At 44.1% G+C, this 22,303-nt stretch overlaps 1 protein-coding gene across 8 annotated transcripts; it reads left to right on the top strand.

The window, feature by feature from the left end:
* The first annotated feature begins 591 nt into the window (after nucleotides 1–591).
* Nucleotides 592–22,277, top strand: SERPING1 (serpin family G member 1). Of its 8 annotated transcripts, XM_080994509.1 has the most exons (13): nucleotides 592–636; nucleotides 1,004–1,076; nucleotides 4,645–4,749; nucleotides 4,869–4,973; nucleotides 5,093–5,197; nucleotides 5,317–5,421; nucleotides 11,496–11,603; nucleotides 13,550–14,036; nucleotides 14,640–14,777; nucleotides 16,746–16,949; nucleotides 18,208–18,350; nucleotides 20,226–20,445; nucleotides 21,610–22,277. In XM_080994509.1, the coding sequence occupies exons 2-13, from the start codon at nucleotides 1,017–1,019 to the stop codon at nucleotides 21,858–21,860; spliced, it is 2,031 nt and encodes a 676-aa protein (XP_080850635.1). In that variant the 5' UTR covers nucleotides 592–636; nucleotides 1,004–1,016; the 3' UTR covers nucleotides 21,861–22,277. The 8 variants fall into 8 exon arrangements, with proteins under 8 accessions (XP_080850635.1, XP_080850639.1, XP_080850638.1 ...); XM_080994513.1 differs by lacking the exons at nucleotides 592–636; nucleotides 4,645–4,749 and having other exon boundaries at nucleotides 853–1,076; XM_080994512.1 differs by lacking the exons at nucleotides 592–636; nucleotides 4,869–4,973 and having other exon boundaries at nucleotides 853–1,076.
* The last annotated feature ends 26 nt before the right edge of the window (nucleotides 22,278–22,303 follow it).

Raw genomic sequence — 22,303 nt, 5'->3', positions numbered from 1 at the left:
ATCTTGGGGAAGCTGTTTAATCATATATACCTAAAATTAACTCCCTTCCCTGAAATTTCTAGTATCTTCTTAATATGGTATTTAACCAACTTTGAACCATCTAATACTTCTATACTACTATCATTACAGCCAACTTTATTTATACCTAATAGCTCCTGAAATTTCCTTATCAAATTGAATTCATTAGATTTATGATTATCTTTCCATTTTCTGGCATATAGCATCCTAACCATTATTAAATACACAGACACTGGGTCTGATGAATAGATTTTGTTTTTCCAATAATTGAACAGAAACAAGAGGCAATCTAAAAAGACTCCTGTTCTAAAACATTTCTCTAATAATATTGGCAGGCGGCAGCCGTGACCGATTGTTCCTTCATCTTAGTTTACTCCCACCACAAATGAATAAAATCCTTAGTCCTCAGGCTGGCCTGCTCCCATTCCTGCCTCATGATTTACAGGAATTCTCATTTTTTGGAGAATTAATCCTTAATTTTTAACTAACTACTGCCTGCAGCCAACCAATGAGATATAAATAAACCCCTTTTTCCCTCCCCCATGATCCACTCAGAAAGTAGATAAGGTATGTCACAACAGTTGGGCCATATCGCTTGAAGAATTCCCAACAGAGAAGGTAATTTCTTGAACTCTTTCTTTTCTACTTGAGAAGTACTTCTGTCCTCGGCCTTCCCCTCCTTTGACAGTTTTCTTATTTCACCACATCTTCTAATGATTTCCTCTCAAGCCAGGGAAACTAGGGAACTGGAATTCCCCTGAAGTCCGTGAATCTAATGTTTTCTTTAGGCACGTGATCCGAGATTGCGAAAAATGGGAGAGAGGAGCCTGCAAGCAGCCAGAGAAGGGGGGCAAGGAGAGGAAGCAGCTGACTGGAGCAGATATTCTTCAGAAATTTCTCCAGTGAGGAGCTGTGTTAGTCCCATGCAGGGAGCAAGTGCATTCATCTTCTTTGGGGATTAAATTCAAGTGTCTTTCTTTGGCAGGATTTCTGCCACCATGAAGATCTGGCTGATCCTCCTAGGCCTGGCCGCAACTCTGATACCAAGCTTCTCACAGGTGAGTAGCAGAGGTGTAAGCAACACAGAAAGAGATTGGACTAGATGACATCTTAGGTTACCTTCCAGTCAGGGCCAGCCCTGCTCCCTAATATTAGGCAGAGTGGTTTGGAGTGCCATGAAAAGCAGGAGAGGGCTTATTTATTTAACAACTTATTAGTGTATTTTTGATGCCAGGAAAGAGAGGGCTCCTTGTGGGATGTTCTGCCTCGGGTGCCAAAACAACTTGCCCAGTCTTGGGTAGTTATTTATACAGCTTGACTTGGGGAGGAGAGGAGGCAACATTCGTTGTTCGGTTTCAAGCAGCCAAATATCTTCAGCTGGCCTTGTTTCCAGCTCTGCTGTTCTGTTATTACATACCCCTCCCCAGCTTCAGAAAGATCCCTACAAAAGACAACAGCAAGCCAGGAAGAGGCAATGGCTGTGTTATTTATTTTAATTGATTTATTTAATTTATATACCACCCTATTCCCGGAGGTCTCAGGGCAGTTCACTGAACAAAATCAAAATGTAAAACCACAAAATATATAATCAAAATAAAAACAACAGCCCAATAACCCCCCCCCAAAAAACCCCATGTTTTAAAAGGGTATAGAATGCCCACTCTGGGCTCTGATCCTGCCCACTGTCAGCTTCAGTCCTGCCCACCATGGACATGTAGAAACCCCAGACAGTTTACTCCCTGAGGAAATGTGGCCTTTGACAAAATCTTGTCCACCCCTGTCCTAAATGATCCACAGCATGCTTATTTGAAAGTTCATTCCCCTCAAAGTGCAGAGGACTTGCTTTAGAGAGAATATGTTCAGGAAGAGGAGGGTAATGGGAAGTACTGTTAGTTCTCCTTTAGAAATCTAACATGCAGGACAAAGCTGCACCTTTGAAATGCACTCTGCCCGGCCCTTGCCTCCCCCACCTGCCTGGCCTGCACTACTTTGTTTTGGTTATAGTCCTTCTACTGGTTGCAGAGGGCTTCTGACCTGGACACATATCAGTCTCAAGGAGCGCTGGAGTCATGCCAAGATGCAGACTGGGAGATTCCTGGTTCACACCTTACCTAACATTACCACTGTTACTTCCTGGTTTTCAAGTTGCATTTGGAACAACTAACTCTCAAAACCTATAGCCTGTTGTGGGAATCTGTCGCTGCTACAGGTGTGTCCAGCAGGGCCCCAGGACAGTTTAGGATCCACATTCAGACTGCAGTGCTGAACCATCTGCCAGCAGGCTCCTCCTTGTCCTGCTTATTTTAACACATGGGATGCTGAAGCCAATGAGAGCAGCAAAGCTATGGGAGTCTTTCAGTGGCTTCTGGAGAATCAGTGGTGCTCCCTGTTCCCAGAGTTTATGGCACCTTTATGCCTCTTGAAAAGGCCCTCCAAACTCTATGAAAATCAACATGCACATGCTCAGGTTTGGGGTTATTTTTAAAGCCATATTATTTTAAGGCTCCATTGACAACCTCAGTGCTGCAATGAGGAGGAACGTATGTGAAGGAAATACAAGGCAGCCTGGCTGGTGGAACACTGAGTGGACAGCACCTGCCTTCCCAAGATCCTTCTCCCATCCAAGTTTCTCCTTTCAAGTAGGAGGCAAGGAGAACTGGGCTCTGTTGCCTGGGCAGGAAAATAAGCCCAAGATTCAGATTTTGCTTTCTTTTGAGGCAGTGGGGAATGGAGGGCATTGAGGGTTAATTGGAGAGGGGCTCCTCCAGGGCAGATTTGGGGTCAGAAATTAATTGTAAATTAATCAACTGAAGGGTCATCAGGGTGGGTAATTGATGGTAAGTAAATTTACTGAAGGGGCATTGATTTGAATGGGAAGTTAGCTGACCTGCCTTCAGTGGTGTGGGTGTTATGCTGAGGCAGGAAAATGTGTGGTCAGGGGAGTGTTTGGGTGCTCAGATCTCATTTTTTTGCATTGTAGTCTCTCGGGAAGGTTACTTGTCTCCAAGCACCATCAGTGCTTCTGTGACCTGGGTGTCCCCTTGCAGCAGAAAAATGTAGGATTCAAGTGTGGTTTGGTGTTTTGGGGTCTCTGACCCAACCTCTGCTTTGCACTCAGGTTCTTGGGCAGGCTACTTGTCTCTAAGCACCACCAGTTTGCCCTCTGTGAAATGGGTGCTTTTGGGTTGCAGTATCAGGGTCAAATATGTGGTTTGGTATTTAGGACTCAGATCTAACCTCTGCCTTGTATTTGCTTTGTGGTCTTGGACACTTGTCTCAATCTAGTCCAATGTGTTTCTCTCTCTCTCTCTCTCTCTCTCTCTCTCTGTGTGTGTGTGTGTGTGGCTGTGGACAGCCAAAGCCGTATGGGAACCTTACAAGTAGGACATGAGGACAGCAGTACTACTTCCTTGTTAATTCTCCTGCATTTAGTATTGAAAGAGAGAGAGAAAGATTGGGAGGGGGGCATGTTATGATGTGGTATGAGCCGCATCTGTGTACATGAAAAAGAGAGGAAGGCTGTGTGTGTTGTCATCTCCTGGGCTTACCCCATCTCAGATAGCTGCATGCTTTCAATGACATCTTCTATACGTTTAATTCCTTCATCATATTTGTCGGGGTAGATAACAAGATCCGTCCAGTGGGCCTGCCTACCTGTCCATCACCTGACATCACAAACTCCACTGCATCCAGGTCTTTTGCGTGGGGTTAACAGGTGACAATCCCCTTTTGGCCCAGCCATGTCTTTACCTGCCCCGCATCCAACATCATATATGATGCCACATGTTTGGACTACTAGTCCAAATAAACACATTTGAATTTTAGCTGCCAATCTCTGTTAAATTCAGTTGTGGGCAGCAGAATGGGATGGCGGCACTCACATGAGCTCCAGTCTCCCACATCACTGCTACATGCCAGAAGGGATAGTGGAAGGGGGCAGGTGGTGGCAAGGCTGGTATGGCACAGATGCAGTCCAGTGCTCCTAAGTGTGAGCTGAGGCGTTGATCCAACAAGCTCAATGTCTCCTCCTTCTTCCTTTTGAAGACTGGGGAAGGCCCAAACCTTAGCACGGACAACGACAGGCCTTTCTGCTCTGGGCAAACAAACAAGAACTTCTGTGAGTGGGCTGGGCTTGTGATATTTGTTCATGTTGGCGCCAGCACCTCTATGTCCTTGGTGCAGGAGTGCAGTTTCAGTATCTGACGTACTCTCAGGCATCTCCCCTGAGGAGTGTCTTTACAGACAGGAATGACGGGAAAAGCTGGCGGCAGCAGCTCTTTAGGAGGTGCCTGACTAGATGTATCCAATATCTCAGGGGGAGGACACCACTCCAACAACCACTTGAAACTTACCCAGGATCCAGCTCCTGACTCTCTTGGTCACTGTCCCCCGTGTGTCAGCCCTGCCACCTCTTGAGGCTCCAGTTTCACCTCCCTCACCCCACCTGAGCCCTTCCTCAAGTCACCCAGTTTCTCCCACCTTTTCAGTGCAATTATTTGTCCACCTGCTCTAGAACCCAACACAGTTTCTGATTAAAAGAATGAAGCACATTTGTTGGTCATGATAAACCAGAGAACAAAGACTTTCCTAATGGGGATTTATTTCTCTGTGACTTCTTGCAACAAGGAGGTGCCAGAAAAGAGCATAAGAGAAGCTGAGAATGATGGACCTGAGCTGACCCAGACCACAAACAATGGCGGATGGAATTGGCCCTGGAATATCTTCGGACAGGTGTGCTTGTTAATCTGGATTAGAATGGGAATTAGGTCCTTTATCCTTAACCCCTTGTTCCCAAGAGAACAAAGACTTTCCTAATGGGGATTTATTTCTCCTTGACTTCTTGGAACAAGGAGGTGCCAGAAAAGAGCATAAGAGAAGCTGAGAATGACGGACCTGAGCCGACTCAGCCCACAAACAATGGCAGATGGAATTGGCCCTGGAATATCTTCAGACAGGTGTGCTTGTTAATCTGGATTAGAATGGGAATTAGGTCCTTTATCCTTAACCCCTTGTTCCCAAGAGAACAAAGACTTTCCTAATGGGGATTTATTTCTCCTTGACTTCTTGGAACAAGGAGGTGCCAGAAAAGAGCATAAGAGAAGCTGAGAATGATGGACCTGAGCCGACTCAGCCCACAAACAATGGCAGATGGAATTGGCCCTGGAATATCTTCAGACAGGTGTGCTTGTTAATCTGGATTAGAATGGGAATTAGGTCCTTTATCCTTAACCCCTTGTTCCCAAGAGAACAAAGACTTTCCTAATGGGGATTTATTTCTCTGTGACTTCTTGCAACAAGGAGGTGCCAAAAAAGAGCATAAGAGAAGCTGAGAATGACGGACCTGAACCGACTCAGACCACAAACAATGGCGGATGGAATTGGCCCTGGAATATCTTCGGACAGGTGTGCTTGTTAATCTGGATTAGAATGGGAATTAGGAATTATAGATCATCTCCCAGAAAGCCTTAATCCTTGGGCATGTCCACCAAAGGTGAAAGAATGTACCTTCAGTTTCTTTACATTTCCAACATTTATTATCGGGCAAATGATAGATTTTTGCAAGCTTGACTGGTGTCATGTACCACCTGTATATCATTTTCATAATATTCTCTCTTAAGGCATTACATGCCGTAAACTTCATACCTGTGGTCCATAACTGTTCCCAGTCAGCCATCATTATGTTATGTCCAACATCTTGTGCCCATTTAATCATAGCAGATTTCACCGTTTCATCCTGAGTATTCCATTTCAACAGCAAGTTATACATCTTTGACAAAATCTTAGTTTTGGGTTCTAACAGTTCTGTTTCTAATTTTGATTTTTCCACCTGGAAGCCAATTTTCTTGTCCAAATTGTATGCCTCCATTATCTGATAATAATGAAGCCAATCTCGCACTTTGTTTTTTAGTTTCTCAAAACTCTGCAGTTTCAATCTATCTCCCTCTTGTTCCAGAATTTCCCAATATTTTGGCCATTTGGCCTCCATATTGAGCTTTTTCTGAGCTTTCGCTTCCATCGGTGACAGCCACCTTGGGGTTTTGTTTTCCAATAGGTCCTTATATCTTATCCAGACATTAAACAATGCTTTCCTGACAATATGATTTTTAAATGCTTTATGTGCTTTGACCTTATCATACCACAAATATGCATGCCATCCAAATACATTATTAAAACCTTCTAAATCCAAAATGTCTGTGTTTTCAAGAAGCAGCCATTCTTTCAGCCAGCAAAAAGCTGCTGATTCGTAATAAAGTTTAAGGTCTGGCAGGGCAAATCCACCTCTTTCCTTTACATCCATTAGTATTTTAAATTTTATTCTAGGCTTCTTGCCCTGCCAGACAAATCTAGAGATATCTGTCTGCCACTTCTTGAAGCAATCCATTTTGTCCAAAATTTGCAGTGTTTGAAACAGAAACAACATTCTAGGCAATACATTCATTTTTATCGCAGCAGTACGGCCTAGCAGTGAAAGCTTCAAATTTGACCAAATTTCTAAATCTTTTTTCACTTCAGCCCAGCATTTTTCATAATTGTCTTTAAATAAATTCCCATTTTTAGCTGTCATGTTAATCCCCAGGTATTTCACTTTCTTAACCACTGTTAAACCTGTCTCATTCTGAAACCTCTCTCTCTCTGTCACTGTTAAATTTTTCTCTAAGACCTTTGTTTTTAACTTATTCAGTTTAAATCCTGCAACCTGACCAAATTCTTGAATCAGTTCCAAAACCCTTTTAGTACTAGATTCTGGCTCCTGTAATGTCAGTACTAAATCATCTGCAAATGCTCTCAATTTGTACTGTTTAGCTCCGACTTGTATACCTTTAACCAATTGGTCCCTTCTAATCATATTCAGCAGGACCTCCAGGACCGATATAAAAAGCAATGGGGAGATTGGGCAACCTTGTCGTGTCCCTTTTTCTATCTTAAATTCCTCCGTCACCACATTATTTACAATTAATTTAGCCTTTTGTTCTGAATAAATTGCACTTATATCATTTTCAAAGCCTTGGCCTACCCCCATCCCCTGTAGGTTCTTCTTCATGAAACTCCAAGAAATGTTGTCAAAAGCTTTCTCCGCGTCCACAAATATCAAAATTGCCTTAGTGTTTATATTCACTTGTAATTTTTCTAAAATATTGATTATGTTTCTCACATTATCAGATAAATGTCTACCCGGGAGAAAGCCTGCTTGATCTTTATTTATCTCTTCCACTAGCACTCTTTTTAGTCTTTTAGCCAAAATGTCTGCAAAGATTTTATAATCCACATTGAGCAGTGATATGGGGCGGTAGTTCTTAAGCTGCGTCTTTTCAGTCTCTGTTTTCGGTACAAGTGTAATATACGCTTCTTTCCACGACTCTGGTGCCCTTTTCCCACCCATTATTTCATTACAGACTTCCTTTAAAGGTTGTACTAACCATTCTTTTAAGGATCTGTAGTATCTAGAAGTCAGTCCATCCGGTCCTGGAGATTTACCTAGTTGCATATTCTGAATGGCACCTTCTACCTCCTGTTCAGTTATTTTATAGTTCAGCATTAATTTATTTTCTTGAGAGATTTTTTGTAATCCATTTGTTTTCAAAAATCGGTCTACATCAATTTCTTTCTGTGGCCCTTGTGTATATAGTTGTTTAAAGTACCTCTGGAAACAATTTCTAATCTCAGCTGGGTTCTGTATATTCCTTCCTTCCACTTCTAAATTTGTAACAGTATTTAGTTTTTGTCTTTTTTTCATTTGCCAAGCCAACAATTTCCCACATTTATTTGCCGACTCAAATGTCTTTTGTCTCATTTGTTTAATTTTCCATTCTATCTCCTGATTCATCATTTTCATGTATTGTACTTGATGTAACTTTATTTCTCTCAAAATCTCTTGCGACTTTGGTTTTGCTCTCAATTTCTTTTCACTTTCCTTTATTTTCTCCAATATTTTATCCTTCTTCTCATTTTGGATTCTCTTCTTTAATGCATTCTGTTGTATCAAGAACCCTCTCATAACGGCTTTGCTTGCGTCCCAGATTACTCTTTTTTCAACATTGGTGTTCATATTTATCTCGAAATAGTCTCTCAAGGTTTTTTGGGCCTTCTTAATCACTTCTTCATCTCTAAATAAGGCGTCATTCATCCTCCATCTGAAGGAGTTAGTTGGTGTTAGTTTCATCTCCATCTTCACAGCATTGTGGTCGGAGCAGGTTTTTGGGCAAATTTCCACTTTTCTTGTCTTTGGTGCCATTCCTCTAGTTACCCATATTTGGTCAATTCTTGTCCATGTCAGTTTGGCTTCAGAGAAGAAGGTTCCCTCTCTGGCCAAGGGATTCTTTGTTCTCCAAATATCAACTAAGTCCAAGTTGTCTGTCATCTCAAAAAAGGTTTTCGGTAGTCTGCCATCCTTAGTGACTACCTGTCTTTGTGCCTTGTCCATATGTGTAGATACCACTCCATTCATATCTCCCATCAAAATCACATTATAGTCCAAATAGTCCATCAAGGTCTCATGCAACTTTTTAAAGAATTCAGATTTCCCCTCATTTGGTGCATAAACTCCTACTATTAAGAATTTCTCTCCTTGTATTTGAATTTCAATTGCCACAAACCTTCCTTGGTCATCTTTGAAGATAAATTTCGGTAATAGTCTCTACTTTGCATAAATCACTACTCCTCTTTTTTTAACTTTATCCGAAGAAATAAACTCCTGGCCCAGTCTTTTATTGATCAATACTTTCCTGTGTAGCCTTGTTACATGTGTTTCCTGTAAACAAATCAAGTCCAATTGTTCCTTTTTTAATAAATGAAACACAGTTTTCCTTTTCTGAGGGGAGTTGAGACCATTACAATTCCAACTTAATAGTTGCAGAGCCATGATGTAGTTACTTTACTTCTCCTCCAACTGCACCAAGTGCCTGTTCCTGCTCTGTCGGTGGTATCACCTTCTCCAGGCGGTCTTTTAATTCAAAAGGTAGTCTTGCTATGTCTAAAATTCCTCTTTCTAGTGTTCTTAACTCTTCTCCAACTTCTTTCTGCAGGTCTTCTCCGTGGTCTCTCAAAAATCTTTCTTTGTCGTCCACTGATCTTATTTTTATCTTTCTTCCTTTAAAGCTAAAGGAAAGGCCTTGGGGGAATTCCCACCTAAAGATGATTCTGTTGCTTCTCAGCAGGGCAACCAAATCTCTATAATTGGACCTAAGGTCCAAAAGATATTTCGGAATGTCCTTGAATATCTCCACTTTTGACTGATGTATTTCCAAGGTCTTCTGGAAGTGCAGACTCAAGATTTTGTCCCTCTCCTCTTTTGTTCGGAGGGTGATCAAACAGTCTCTCACCCTGTTCTTCTACCCTCCTCTTCCAAGTCTGAAAGCACTCACTATCTTAAAGTTTTCCTTCTCCAAATCTGGGTTCCAGAAGTCTACAAATTCCTGCGTAAGAAAGTCAGTCAGGTTGTCTTTCTCAAGTTCAGGTATGGCCCTGATCCTCAAATTCGTTTGCTTCTCCATCAATTCAATCATAGACAATATTGACCTGTGGTCATCAAGTTGCTTGTGTATCGGTGGTATCTTCTCTTCTACAGCAACTGCTATTTCCTTTGCTTCTTCAGCTGTCTTTCGGGTCAAAGTAGATTTGTTCCAGAGGTCCATTCTTAACCTGAAACTGTTCTTAACCTGAGGTACCACTTTAACTGGGACGCGGGTGGCGCTGTGGGTAAAACCTCAGCGCCTAGGGCTTGCCGATTGCATGGTCGGTGGTTTGAATCCCCGCGGCGGGGTGAGCTCCCGTCTTTCGGTCCCAGCTCCTGCCCACCTAGCAGTTCAAAAGCACCCCTAAGTGCAAGTAGATAAATAGGTACCGCTTTATAGTGGGAAGGTAAACGGCGTTTCCGTGTGCTGCGCTGGTGCTGGATCGCCAGAGCAGCTTCGTCATGCTGGCCACGAGAACTGGAAGTGTTTCCAGACAGCGCTGGCCCCCGGCCTCTTAAGTGAGATGGGCGCACAACCCTAGAGTCGGACACGACTGGCCCGTATGGGCAGGGGTACCTTTACCTTTACCTTTACCACTTTAGCTAATGGAGCCTCCCACTGCCACTGCGCCACCGTCGTGCGATTTCTGTTCTCATCCTGAAGCAAAGTTCTTAACCCGAGGTACTATTTCTGGGTGAGCGGAGTCTGTAACCTGAAGCATCTGTAACCTGAAGCGTCTGTAACCCGAGGTACCACTGTATTCTGTAGGAAGCTGGCCAGAGTGGATGGGGCATCCCAGTCAGATAGGCAGGGTGTAAGTAATATTCAAGCTGGTGGCCTTCACTGGCTCCTGGGTGTCATGAGCCCTGTGGAGATGTCATGGAAGGGATAGTCAGATCCTGAGGAGAGAGTGAGAGGTTGATGGCTCAGAGGAGGATCCTAGCAGGTTGGGGGAGGTGAAATTGGGCCTCCAAAAAATGTCTGAGCCAGAAGAGGGGGCCAGTGATCAAGAGAGTCAGGAGCTGGATCCTGGGAAGAGTCCAAGCAGGTTGACAGAGAGGTGTTACACCCCTGTGTTATCAGACACCTCTAGTCATGAACTCCCTAAAGTGTAGCCACCACCTCCTCCTCCTGTCGGTTAGAAAACTCTTCCTTCTGGGGAGGTCCTTAGAGTAAGTTGGATACTGAGCCAGCACTGACTCCACCTCCATCTCCCAGCACATGGAGACACCAGTGCCAGCATGAACAAACCTCACAGGTCCAACTCACTTGGAGGAATTCCTATTTGCTTGCCTAGTCCTGAGATGTGTGTTGCTTTTCACCCTAAGGGCTATGCTTACCCTGTTTTCAAAAAGAAGATGGGTGTGTGTGTGTCTCTTCTTGGATAATCTCAGCTCATTCTTAGCCATGTAATTCATCTGCTGTGTTTTTTTAAACTTTGCCTTCCTACCGCTCAGTTTTATGCATTCTGAGTCCAAGTTCAAGTTCATCATCCAGCAGTGAGGTCCAGGACATTGTAGGAGCAAATTCCGTAATGAAAAAGTACTTTCTTTTATCTGCCCTGAATCTGCCAACATTCAGCTTGGCTATATGTCTATGAGTTCTAGTGTTACCAGAGAGGGAAAGAAATATTTCTCCATACCATGCATAATAATATTATAAACTTCTATCATGCTACCTCTTACTCACCTTTTCTCCAAACTAAAAAGTCCTGGAAGCTGCAATGTTTCTTCAGACTGGAGTCACTCCATCTCCTTGATCATTTCAGTTGCCCTTTTCTGAACCTTTTCCAAGTCAACAGTATCCTTTTCGAGGAGAGGGGACCAGAATGGTACATGGTATTCCAAATGAAGTCACACCACCGATTTCTATAATGACATTGTGCTATAAACATTTTTATTTTCATTTCATTTCCTAATGATCCCCAGCATGGAATTTCCCCCTTTTTCACAGCTGCCGAACTTTCGGCAGACATCTTCATCAAGCAATCCACTGCAACCTCAAGCACATTGTCCTTCCTTTCAGGGTCTTGAGGTTACGGAAGAGCCAACCCGGGCCACGAGAAGCAGCAACAACACGGAAACTGGAACATGGCGCCCCTTCAGCAAGTTCATTAATGTTCAGGACTCTCAGGTGTGACTATTAATCCTACGAATATTTGGAAGTGGCCTTTTGCTGGGAATTACTTCTTTCGCCTTTGCTTCCTGTTTAGTTTAGATTTTAGTTGTTGTCTGAGAATGCTAATCGGGATTTTTTTTTTTTTTTTGTGCTTTGCATTAGAGATTTGTACCTTAGTTATTGAATTTTAACACTCAGCTTTCTAGTCTCTCTCAGCTGTACTCTTACACATCTTTTCAGTAATTAATCTAAATGCCATGAGCATGATTAAGGTACGTCTGGGGTAGCTCTGATATACAACTCCACCACCACAATCTCCAACAAAAGACAAGAGTGCCCTGGCTGCTAAAGCTGATCCAGATTCTATTTCTATTTGAATAAGAAGCACATTTATTAGTTGCAACACCCAAAAGAACATTGATTTATGGTCTAAGTATTGTTGTGAGTTGGTGTGTGTGTGTGTGTGTGTGATGCCTTTAGTCCCTTCCAACTCCTGGGGTCCTGTATCCATTAAGGGTTAGCTCTGATATAATTATTATAATAATAATATTAATTTATTATTTATACCCGCCCATCTGGCTGGGCTTCCCCAGCCACTCTGGGCGGGTTCCAACCTAATATTAAAATACAGAAATACATCAAACATTAAAAGCTTCCCTAAACAGGGCTGCCTTCATATGTCTTCTAAAAGTTTGGTAGTTGTTTTTCTCTTTGACATCTGGTGGGAGGGTGTGCCACTACTGAGAAGGCCTTCTGCCTGGTTCCCTGTAACTTGACTTCTTGCAGCGAGGGAACCGCCAGAAGGCCCTCGGCACTGGACCTCAGTGTCCGGGATGAATGATGGGGATGGAGACACTCCTTCAGGTATACAGGACCAAGGCCATTTAGGGCTTTAAAGGTCAGCACCAACACTTTGAATTGTGCTCAGAAACGTTCTGGGAGCCAATGCAGATCTCTCAGGAGTGGTGTTATGTGGTCCCAGCAGCCACTCCCAGTCCCCAGTCTAGCTGCCGCATTCTGGATTAATTGCAGTTTCCAGGTCACCTTCAAAGGTAGCCCCATGTAGAGCGCATTGCAGTAGTCCAAGCTGTTCTGTTCTAACTAGCCAACTGTAACATAATGGCCTTAGCTTAAGTACACTCATTAGTATTACCAAAGAAGCTGCTCACTGCCTAGGGCAAATGGATGGGCCTTTCCCTTTCCACCTGGCTGGTGGTTAGAAGAACAATGCAAGAGTAGTTGTGTGAGAGCTGAGCAAGAAGGTAGAGAGACAGAGACATGTTTCAGATACATGTTTGCTTGGTGCTGGGCTCTGGGGCTCACCTGGGAACCTAATGAGGAAGCAAGATCAGTTAGGGAGTTAATGCTGTGAGCCCCTCCCCCTGCCCCATCTTCGGCTCTGCTGGCCTTCAATCCAAGGAAACCAAAACCTGGGCAAGCACCCACCCTGGAATGCCTAGAATTGCCCTCTGCTCGGAGATTGAGATAGCATGTAACAGTACAATAGTGATTTTGAACACGTTTTGTATAGTGTTGAACCAAGCTACACAGCTGTGGGCAGCGTGTGGCAGCTCCATCAACCCTGGTGCCTGCCAGTAAAAGCAACCTTAGAGGGTGGAACTAGGGGGATGCCAGCAGGTTCCAAGAACCCTCTTTTTGGGGAGATTTTGGGGGTGATTTGTGAGTTTGTTTGGGCCCTAGGTGAGAGTGAGGGTGGATGGGGGGAGTCCTGGGTAAGAGTCAGGAAGCTGAGAGGTGCTGTGTGGGGAGCTGTGTCAAAAGAAGGGAAGAATAGATTTATTAGTAATTTGTATTAATATTGCATTGTGTATTTTTGTCACATTTGTTGTTGTTTTAGCTTCCTGTATACCTCTTAGACATATTTTTATATATCAAGCAGTATTTGAAATGGCATTTTTAATCATCATCTATTATGGTATATTGCTAACACTATTTGACAGGGGATTCCAGTTGAAAATGAAGATAATGCTACAGTGACGCTGGAAGAAGGAGGCGAGAGAGAAAACGAAGGGAGCCATGAGCAAAAGGAAGCTACTCATTTGGAAGTTGCATCTAACAAAAGAGATGGGGAAGCAGAGGGCAATGAATGTAAACAGTCAAGAGTCTCTGAGGTTGGTGTCAGGGAATGTCTGGATGACCCAGAGATGCCTGCTGGGACCACAAACACAACAGAGCCAGCCACAAGAATACCAACAACAGCAGAGGCAACGGCAAGTACCCCTTGCACATCCAAACAGTGCCAGCCACGCATTAATCCATGGGCCACGTGCGCTCGTGCCACTACAGAGGATGAAAAGAAGTTGTTTGAGGCTCTAACTGAATTTTCTGTGGAGTTCTATAAAGCAGCAATCCTACATGAGAAGCCTGGCTCTAACTTGATCTTTTCACCCTTCAGTGTCGCAGTGATGCTCTCCAACCTATTGTTGGGTAAGGCCATACCTACCTTCATGTGTGCACATCATCACTTCAGGCTTAAGACCTCTGCATCTGAAATAATCTCTGTGTAGAAAAGCGGGCATATATCAAGATGTACAAAGTACAGCATGATTGCTCCTCTGGCAATGAGCAACTGCAGCACATGCCAGCCACGTGATTTAATGTTATTATTATTTCCCTAAATGGTGTTCCCAGAGCTTCAGCATGTCCTTTCCTTTTAAGCTTCACCTGGTAGACCTCCAGCCCCTCATATATTATCATTTATTCAATTTATTTTTCCCCCTTTCCTCCTTACCTGCCCCATCACTCAAACCAAAAGTGCCAGCGTGTATTACAAAAAGCAACAATGAATGCCTCAGCTCAGCACAGCTTGGCAAACGCTTCCTTGGGTCAGTGACAGGTCAGGGCTAGAGGGGACATAACCAATGGTCAGCACCCCACTTCCTTGAGTCACCCTGCTCTCTTCCTGGTCCTGTTGGTGTTGTGGGGCGGGTTGTCACTCACTTCTTAATAAATTCCTCACCAAACTAAGGGAAGCCATGGCCTATGCAATGACAGATATCTGCTCCTCACAACCCTTACTTTGCCATCCAGGCACCTGCAATCAAACCAAGGACCGTCTTGAGAGGCTGCTCTTTTATCCTGAAGGATTCACATGTGTCCATAGAGCACTAGAGAGTCTCCAGAAATCAGAGGCCTTGACCTCCGCCAATGCAATGTTTTTCCAACCAGGTGAGTAAACTACCAGATTCAAGATTCCCATACACCGTCTTTTCCCACGCACCATCTTCTCTCAGGTAAGATCTTATTCACACTGACAGATGTGTGTCTCAAAACAGAAAACATCTGTGGAAATTGGTTTTATAGCTGTGGAACATAGCTGAAATGTTCTCCATATTCTCCGTTTATGGATTATAGCTGAATTAAAGGGATGCGGGTGGTGCTGTGGTCTAAACCACTGAGCCTCTTTGACTTGCTGATCAGAAGGTTGATGGTTTGAATCCGCTCGACAGTGGTTAGCTCCTGTTGCTCTGTCCCAGCTTCTGCCAACCTAGCAGTTCGAAAGCACACCAGTGCAAATAGATAAATAGGTACCGCTGCAGCAGGAAGGTAAATGGCATTTCCATGGGCTCTGGCACTCGTCACAGTGTCCTGTTGTGCCGGAAGTGGTTTAGTCATGCTGGCCACATGACCTGGAAACGCCACCTCCCTCAGCCTGAAAAGAGAGATGAGTGCCACATCCCATAGTTGCCTTTGACTGGGCTTAACTGTCCAGGGGTCCTTTAACCGTATTTTTAACAGCTGAATTCCCCAAACTGTTTACATCAGATATTCAATCTCTTGTGGTTACCAGTCTCTGGGCTAAAGCATCCCCCTACTGCAGTGCTAATAAGCTTGATTTAAGTCTGTCCTGATGCACACCTCAACCCTGCAATATGAAGTATGGCGGTAGAGCAGAAATAATGAACATTCATGAGACCAGGAGGTTGTAATAGATGGATCTGTTTTAGCTACAGGAAATTATATGGCTAGCCAATTCCTATGTAACACCCCCACTCACACGAACCTTTAAAAAAAATCCATGAGCATAGAACTTCATATTTAAATTAGTTATGGTTTTGAACTACCAATTTATGCCTTTTAAATGTATGGCTGACTGACCTGTGAAAACATGGTGGGAACATGTTCAGGAGGGGCATGTGTGGCAGGGCAAAGCTGCTCTCCTGGCACTGGCATCGCTACCAGGGCCATCTTACTCATAAGTGCTAGGGGTGCGGGGCACCCGGGTGCTGGGCTCTCAGGGGCACCAAGTCAAGAGTCTGGGGCCCGAGAGTCGAGTCCAGGGAAGAGTCCACCCATCGGTCGGAGCACTGCGGCGGGATCTTCTGCTGCGGGCAGCTTTCCACCCCAACCCTCCTGCCCAGCGTCTGACGGCAGAGTTGTCATCAAAGTCTTAAGGTGCCACAGGACCAAAGTGAGCAGGCGCTCCGGGTCCCCGGACAGGCTTTCACAAGCTGCCCGCAGAGGCTTGCCACTTGGGTGCCCAGTGGCCACCAGCCTTAACTTTCCTCCTTCCCTTTCTCTGCCTCCCAAATTTTAGACGCCTTGCTGGAGACGGAGGGCAACATGTGAGCAGGGAGGGCAATGCAGGTGACAAAGAAATCGAGTCGGCGGAGTCCCTGGCCATTTCATTTGATTTGTAACCCCCTCCCTGTCACCAATACCCGGCATCCAACCAAGATCTGGCCGCAGCAGCTCCGTCCAGAAGGCAAGGGGGGCGCCGGGTGGATTTTTGCACCCCAGCGCTGCATATGCTTAAGACAGCCCTGATCGCTACTTAGCAGGGTGAGGTTGGGTGAGGTAGGGTAGCAAGATTGGGGCAGCACATGTGCACCAGCATGACCATTGGAGGGTGTGACAATGCAGTTGCAACAGTGAGGCCACCCTTGACCCCACTACTGCCTTGCACCCAAACCCCATCCAGATAAGCAGCAACAGCAATGCCAGGAAGGCAGCTCTGCAAAATCACCATACCTGCCGCTACTGAAAATGTTCATGTGTTCCACAGCCATGAGAGCCAGCTCTGTAAATACCTGGCATTTAGGATGGGTTAAGAAGTCCTCTCAAGATAACCCACAAGAGCAAGAAGTATGTCTTAAGGGAGTATTTTTCTGTCTCTGGTTTTTTCTTCATGAGCAGCTCTCCCCTTGGAAAATGATTTCCGCAACCTGACAAGGATGTTCTATAAAACCAAACTGGCTCACCTTACTAATAACAGCAACCAGGATGTGGCGGACATCAACGGTTGGGTGAGCCAAAGTACTAACAAGAAGATCAAGAAGATTGTGAATGAGCTGGATTCTGATGCCAAGATGATACTCCTTAATGCTGTCTACTTCTACTGTAAGTAGGAAGGTTCTAGGGCCTTCTGTCCCCCAACGTCTGATCCAGAGAGACTGCTCACTCCAAGCCAGTTTGGCTTCCCTACCCTTTGGCACTCAACTCCTGAAACACTGGTCCCCAGGCAGATTCCAGTTAGCCCCCTTTCCCCACACCATGGCATGTCTCGAGGTTCCACCATTATTGAGCTTTTATATCACTTTAAATTTCAAGAGACCTACCATCGGTTGACTTGTCTCAACAAAAGTCAATATATGATATAGAAATACAAAGCCCACGCCCAATACAAGTGTGACTGATGGGAAAGATGAGGGGCTACATATAGCCCCCATCTTCTATGATTCTTAACTGCACAGGGAGCCTGCACTGGTAGAGTGGTCTCCCCACAAGTGGAAGGCAATGAAGCCAGCAACAGGAATATGATGGTTGATGCAGGGCAAATGACTTATCCGCCCTTATCCCACACAATAGTTGGCCTTCCACAAAGGATGTAGACATGCTGGGCTCTTGACACTCCTGCAGCCAGAATCCTCACTGTACTAGCTGGAGAGAGGAATACATACATATATATATGGGGAGAGAGTAGTGTAGATCCTCCCTGCTCTGTAACAATTAGTAACAATGGTGCTTGGAGAGCACAAATTCATTCTGGAAGCAGCCAGTATTTGGCTGGGACAGGCAAGCTGTGACTCTAGGGACAGAACTGTGCTTCATCAATGCCAGGTTGTGAAACGTATAAAGAGGAGTGAGTAGGAAAGTTCAGGGACTTTCTTTAGCATTACCCTTACAGGTACAAGTTTAGATTGTGGGTCAATTAAATATGAGGTATGGTGTCTTTTTCTTTCAGTCTTCAAAAATGCATAACTTACTCTGCAACCTGATGATAGGGTGGATTCTCATGGTACTAGACATGTGGTCATCCAACAAAACTTCTTAGCAGGAGACTCGGGAAAGACAAAAGGATGTACTTCTTCATACAGCACATAGTTAAACTGTGGAACCCACTGCCACAAGACATGGGGATGGAATATTTGTGTTTTTGTAGTTTTAACTGTAAACCTCAGTATGGGAAAAAGCAGCATATAAATGGTGCTGGTGGTGGTGATAGCCACTAGGCATAATGCCTTTATGTTGTGCTTGTGAGGCTTCCTGGAGGCCTGTGGTTGGCCAATGTGGAATGTGTACTTTTTAGTTGGATTCGAGCAGAGCTCTTCTGGTGTTTATGCCTCAATAAACTGATCCAAGCTCTTCATCTTTTCAGCCAAGTGGAAGCAAATGTTTGTAGAGAAAGACACAAAGAAGGCAAAATTCTACCGCCCAGGCTTAGCTCCCATCAATGTTCAAATGATGATGAGTAAGAAATACCCAATGGCCTCCTTCATTGACCACAGCCTGCAGGCTAAGGTAATGCCTATGAGGATTAGGAGAGGCTTACATTTTCAATTTCTAAGACCTGGTTCATATACTCTAGTAAGGATGGCTTGCAACAAAGAAAGCAATATATTAAAAAATTAATTATTAATGCAATGAACATACCTATAGAAGCAAAAACTAGTATCAGCTTGGCTTAATGTTTAGCACTCCCATCCAAGAACCTTGGGAACTGCAGTTCTGAGGTGGTAAGAATTGCTTTTGTTCCTAGCAAAACTACAGTTTCCAGGTTTCTTAAACTGGTTTCACACTTGCTGAAACTTGCAGTGCAGGAATGATCTTATACCCTCAGCTCCTAAGGCATTCCTGTTCTTTGGTGGCCCCACCAGCTTGACTAACTTGTGTCTGTCTTGGGTTTCTCCTTGAACAGTTGCTCCTGCTATTGAACTGGGTCACATCTGTAAAGACTTAGGCTAGTTTGGTTTGTCAATTGCTTCTCACAGCTGGTGGAAGTCCCATAGCAATTTGTAGAACAGAAAATAAAACACAAAAATACAGTTCAATCAAATACGAATTAAAACAATACAGAACAAATATATTGCAGTCATCCAAAAAGTAACCAAAATACAAAACATGCACCCCATATCCAACAGGAGAATCAACACCAAACAGGCTTAGTGTTCCTTATATAAATAACCGTTTTATGATGTGTGTGTGTGTGTTAACTTTACTCTGTTGAGCCCACACAAAACCCTTTCTTCTTTTCAAAATATAAAAGGGAGAGGGGGGAGGAGGATGAAAAATGGAAAGCAGCAAATTAGAGCTATACCATACTGGTCTGAATATAAGCCACAGTTCTTCCCCAATTCTGGTTTGTATAAAACCTAAGTGTGGGATAGCAAGTCTAATATAAGCAACATGCTTAAGTCTAATTAATGCATGAAAGGTTTAATGCCATGGTGGAAGCAGTCCTACCAGGTTTCTTCTAGGTCATTTCCCCTTGCCTTGGGAGGAAATAGGTAAGCAAGTCTATTGTCTCCACCACATGTGAAGAGGTTTGAGCTGGTTGCTCCAGCTTAGCTGCATGGCTCTCACCAGCCAAGCCACTCTTGAGTTTCTATACCAATAATTTAGGAACTTTCACCACTGTGTAACTAAGCTAAGCTTTACTGCCTGTGCGACTTTTCTGAAGCTCATGAATCTGACCTTTGGAGAGTTTGTAAGTAAAGAATTTTTTTTACCTTGCCAAACATGTGGTCTTTTCCTCTGCTGGGGGAAAAGGGGAACTTTGGGAAGAAACTTTTAAGAGTACGTTTTGGAACTCATTTGGAGGGGCATATTTTAAAGGTCCAGCAGCCTATATTCCCATGCTTTATTTTGCTTCATATTTTGTGATTTTAAATATCTGTGGGCGAGTTGCCCCAAACCTGGATCTTGGGTCCATGGGGTCACGAAGAGTCAGACACAACTAAATGACTAAACAGCAACAACAACCATATACCATATATATATATATATATATATATATATATATATATATGGAAACCACACAGATGGCTTACTCTCCAGGTGGTGCAATGGGTCAGTGCATCTGGCTGTTAACTTCAGCCATTTTTGTAAAAGGATCTCACAATCTTCTCAGCAAGTGGTGCTGGTTGCCCAGTGAGTTGTTCATTATGAGACGTTTTCAGAAGCTGCATCTGGTTTTGTGTGGGGTTTTTTAGATTGTAAAAAGCACTGGACCATATCAGATACTTACAGTATGTAGATATAGTTTCAAATAGATCTCAGTGTGGGGAATTTTGTGTTTCGACCAATAAATCTTTGGGAAAATGGGGTGCTCCTCTATAGCAGGGTGCATGAGAATATGGGAGAAAGGCAGGAGACTGATGGTGTTTAATTTGCTAGGTTGGCCGACTGCAGCTGTCTAACAACATGAGCCTGGTCATCATCATGCCCCGCTCCATAACTCAAAATCTCACCGAGGTGGAGGAGCGCCTCAGTGCAGTTGTCTTCAAGTCAGTGATGGCCAAGCTGGAGAGCACCCATTTCAAGCCTACCGTGGTGTACCTACCCAGATTCAAGGCGGACACTTCCCAGAACCTCATGAACATACTTGGGGAGATGGGTAAGAAAAATAAAGCTGGAGAGAGGAGAAATGAGCTAAAGGCAAAGAAGCATTGCTCCTTTTCAGCATGAAGGATATGTTGTGTCAGTGATAGAAAGAAACGCTAACCCCCACACTCCACCACCCTGTCACCAGTATATTTAATTGACTCAAGCCCATGAAGAAGCCGATTTCACACCATTGTTCACAGAGCAGGACTGGCTGCATGGCTTTAAGTGTCCTCAACTGCAGAGAGATAGTGCTTCTACTCCACTCCTCCCCAAACTAGATTTCTTGGGACAAGAAAAACAGATGGAAGCAGCACTGGGAAAACATGGGTGGTGGTTTACAGGACAATAACCATGTCATGTGAGCCCTCCATTAAACATGAGTTCATAGGGCATAGTTATTGCACAATAAATGCCTCAGCTGGAAGCCACCAACCTCACTGTATTCCAGTATTAATAGTATTGTCCTTCTGTCATTTCTTCTCCCCACAGGCCTGATTTACTACCATTTATTTGCTGTAAAAGAATTGCCGTGTCAACCTATCCGGTGTGGCTAAGCAAAGCACGATGCCTTTTAAGGATTCTTGTGTCTGCTTCTAGATTAGCCAACGTCTTTTCCTCTTGGGGTGTTCTGTGTTTGTGTGTGTGAAATAGTGCTGTGGTGCTAATAAAGAAATAAGAGGGGGAAATAATAATTGAAGGAAACCAATTCGCTCTCGCTCTTGCTCTCTCTCACGCGTGCACACACACACACACACACACACAGAATGTGGCTAATTCAGGAGACATGCACCACTAATTCCCTACCGATGCTAAAACAAGAAGAAATAAATTGGGCTAAACCTTAAAAAGGGAAGCTTTTAATTAATGTTGCTGGGGACTTTTGCTGACCGGGAAATACTTCTAAGTCAACATGATAAGAAGATCTTTTCCTTAGGGAAGGGCACTGCTGGTTAATATAACACTATTGAATGCTATGTTGTACCTCCATTTTAATTCTACCTCTAGCTAATTGTGGGGAAAGCATTGCCTTGGAAGTACTACAATGTTTGCAGGCATGTACAGGGATCTCTTCCCCCGTAGCTCTGCTTTGAAGTCCATTTCCAGCCAAAGGAGAAGAGAGTTCAGGTTTCATCCGATATTATCTTTATGCATTTAATCCAACCTTCTCTTTCAGATTTTGGCTTTTTCTATGATGCCGATCTGTGTGAGATCTCCACGGATAAAGAACTGGCCGTGTCCAGTGCTCACCACAGGGCTGTGCTGGAAATCAGCGAGGAAGGAGTGGAAGCGGCGGCTGCCACAGTTGTCTCCCTGGCACGCACAGCCAATATCTTTGAAGTGTCTCAGCCCTTCCTTGTTGCAGTGATGAGGGATAATGGGTTCCCAGTCTTCATGGGGCGCATCAACAACCCACAGGCAGCATAACGTTCTCCTCCTTGCTCCTGTCAGCTTCTGCCAGACACCCACAGGATTGCCCCTAGTTCAGCCTTCACTGTTTAGACATGAAGCCTTGTGCAAGTGGCTGTAACATGTTCCTTTGGTATTTCCTCCCATTTTATTCTTTTGCATTATAATTTTATCCTCCCATTCCTATGCCTTTTTTAAAAAAAAAGCTGGTTTCCCTCCATCTTGTCATTTTTCTGTGATTTTTTTTTTTCCTTCCTTTGCATCACTGAACAATCCACCTGTTCCCATTTATGTAGCAGGCTGGAAAAGAGGTCTCCTCTGTCAAGAGGCCCTCCTTCTCCTTCTCCTCCTTTTCCCCATGTAACCACTGCAACAAACCATTCAGTCTCTTCCATTTCGCCTTCATAAGGAATAAAGTGAAACTATATTGGCTCACGGGACTGTGTTACTGCCATGTCTGA

This window comes from Podarcis pityusensis (assembly GCF_964106645.2).
Source record: "Podarcis pityusensis genome assembly, chromosome: 1".
Classification (NCBI taxonomy): domain Eukaryota; kingdom Metazoa; phylum Chordata; class Lepidosauria; order Squamata; family Lacertidae; genus Podarcis; species Podarcis pityusensis.
Note: the sequence above shows the minus strand (reverse complement) of the source record. Positions and strands in the feature narration are given on the sequence as shown.

Coding starts and splice junctions, on each gene's coding strand:
- SERPING1 (XM_080994509.1), top strand. CDS start 1,017: ATGAAGATCTGGCTGATCCTCCTAGGCCTGGCCGCAACTCTGATACCA. Junction 1,077..4,644: donor TGATACCAAGCTTCTCACAG/GTGAGTAGCAGA, acceptor TCTTGCAACAAG/GAGGTGCCAGAAAAGAGCAT. Junction 11,604..13,549: donor TTAATGTTCAGGACTCTCAG/GTGTGACTATTA, acceptor ACTATTTGACAG/GGGATTCCAGTTGAAAATGA.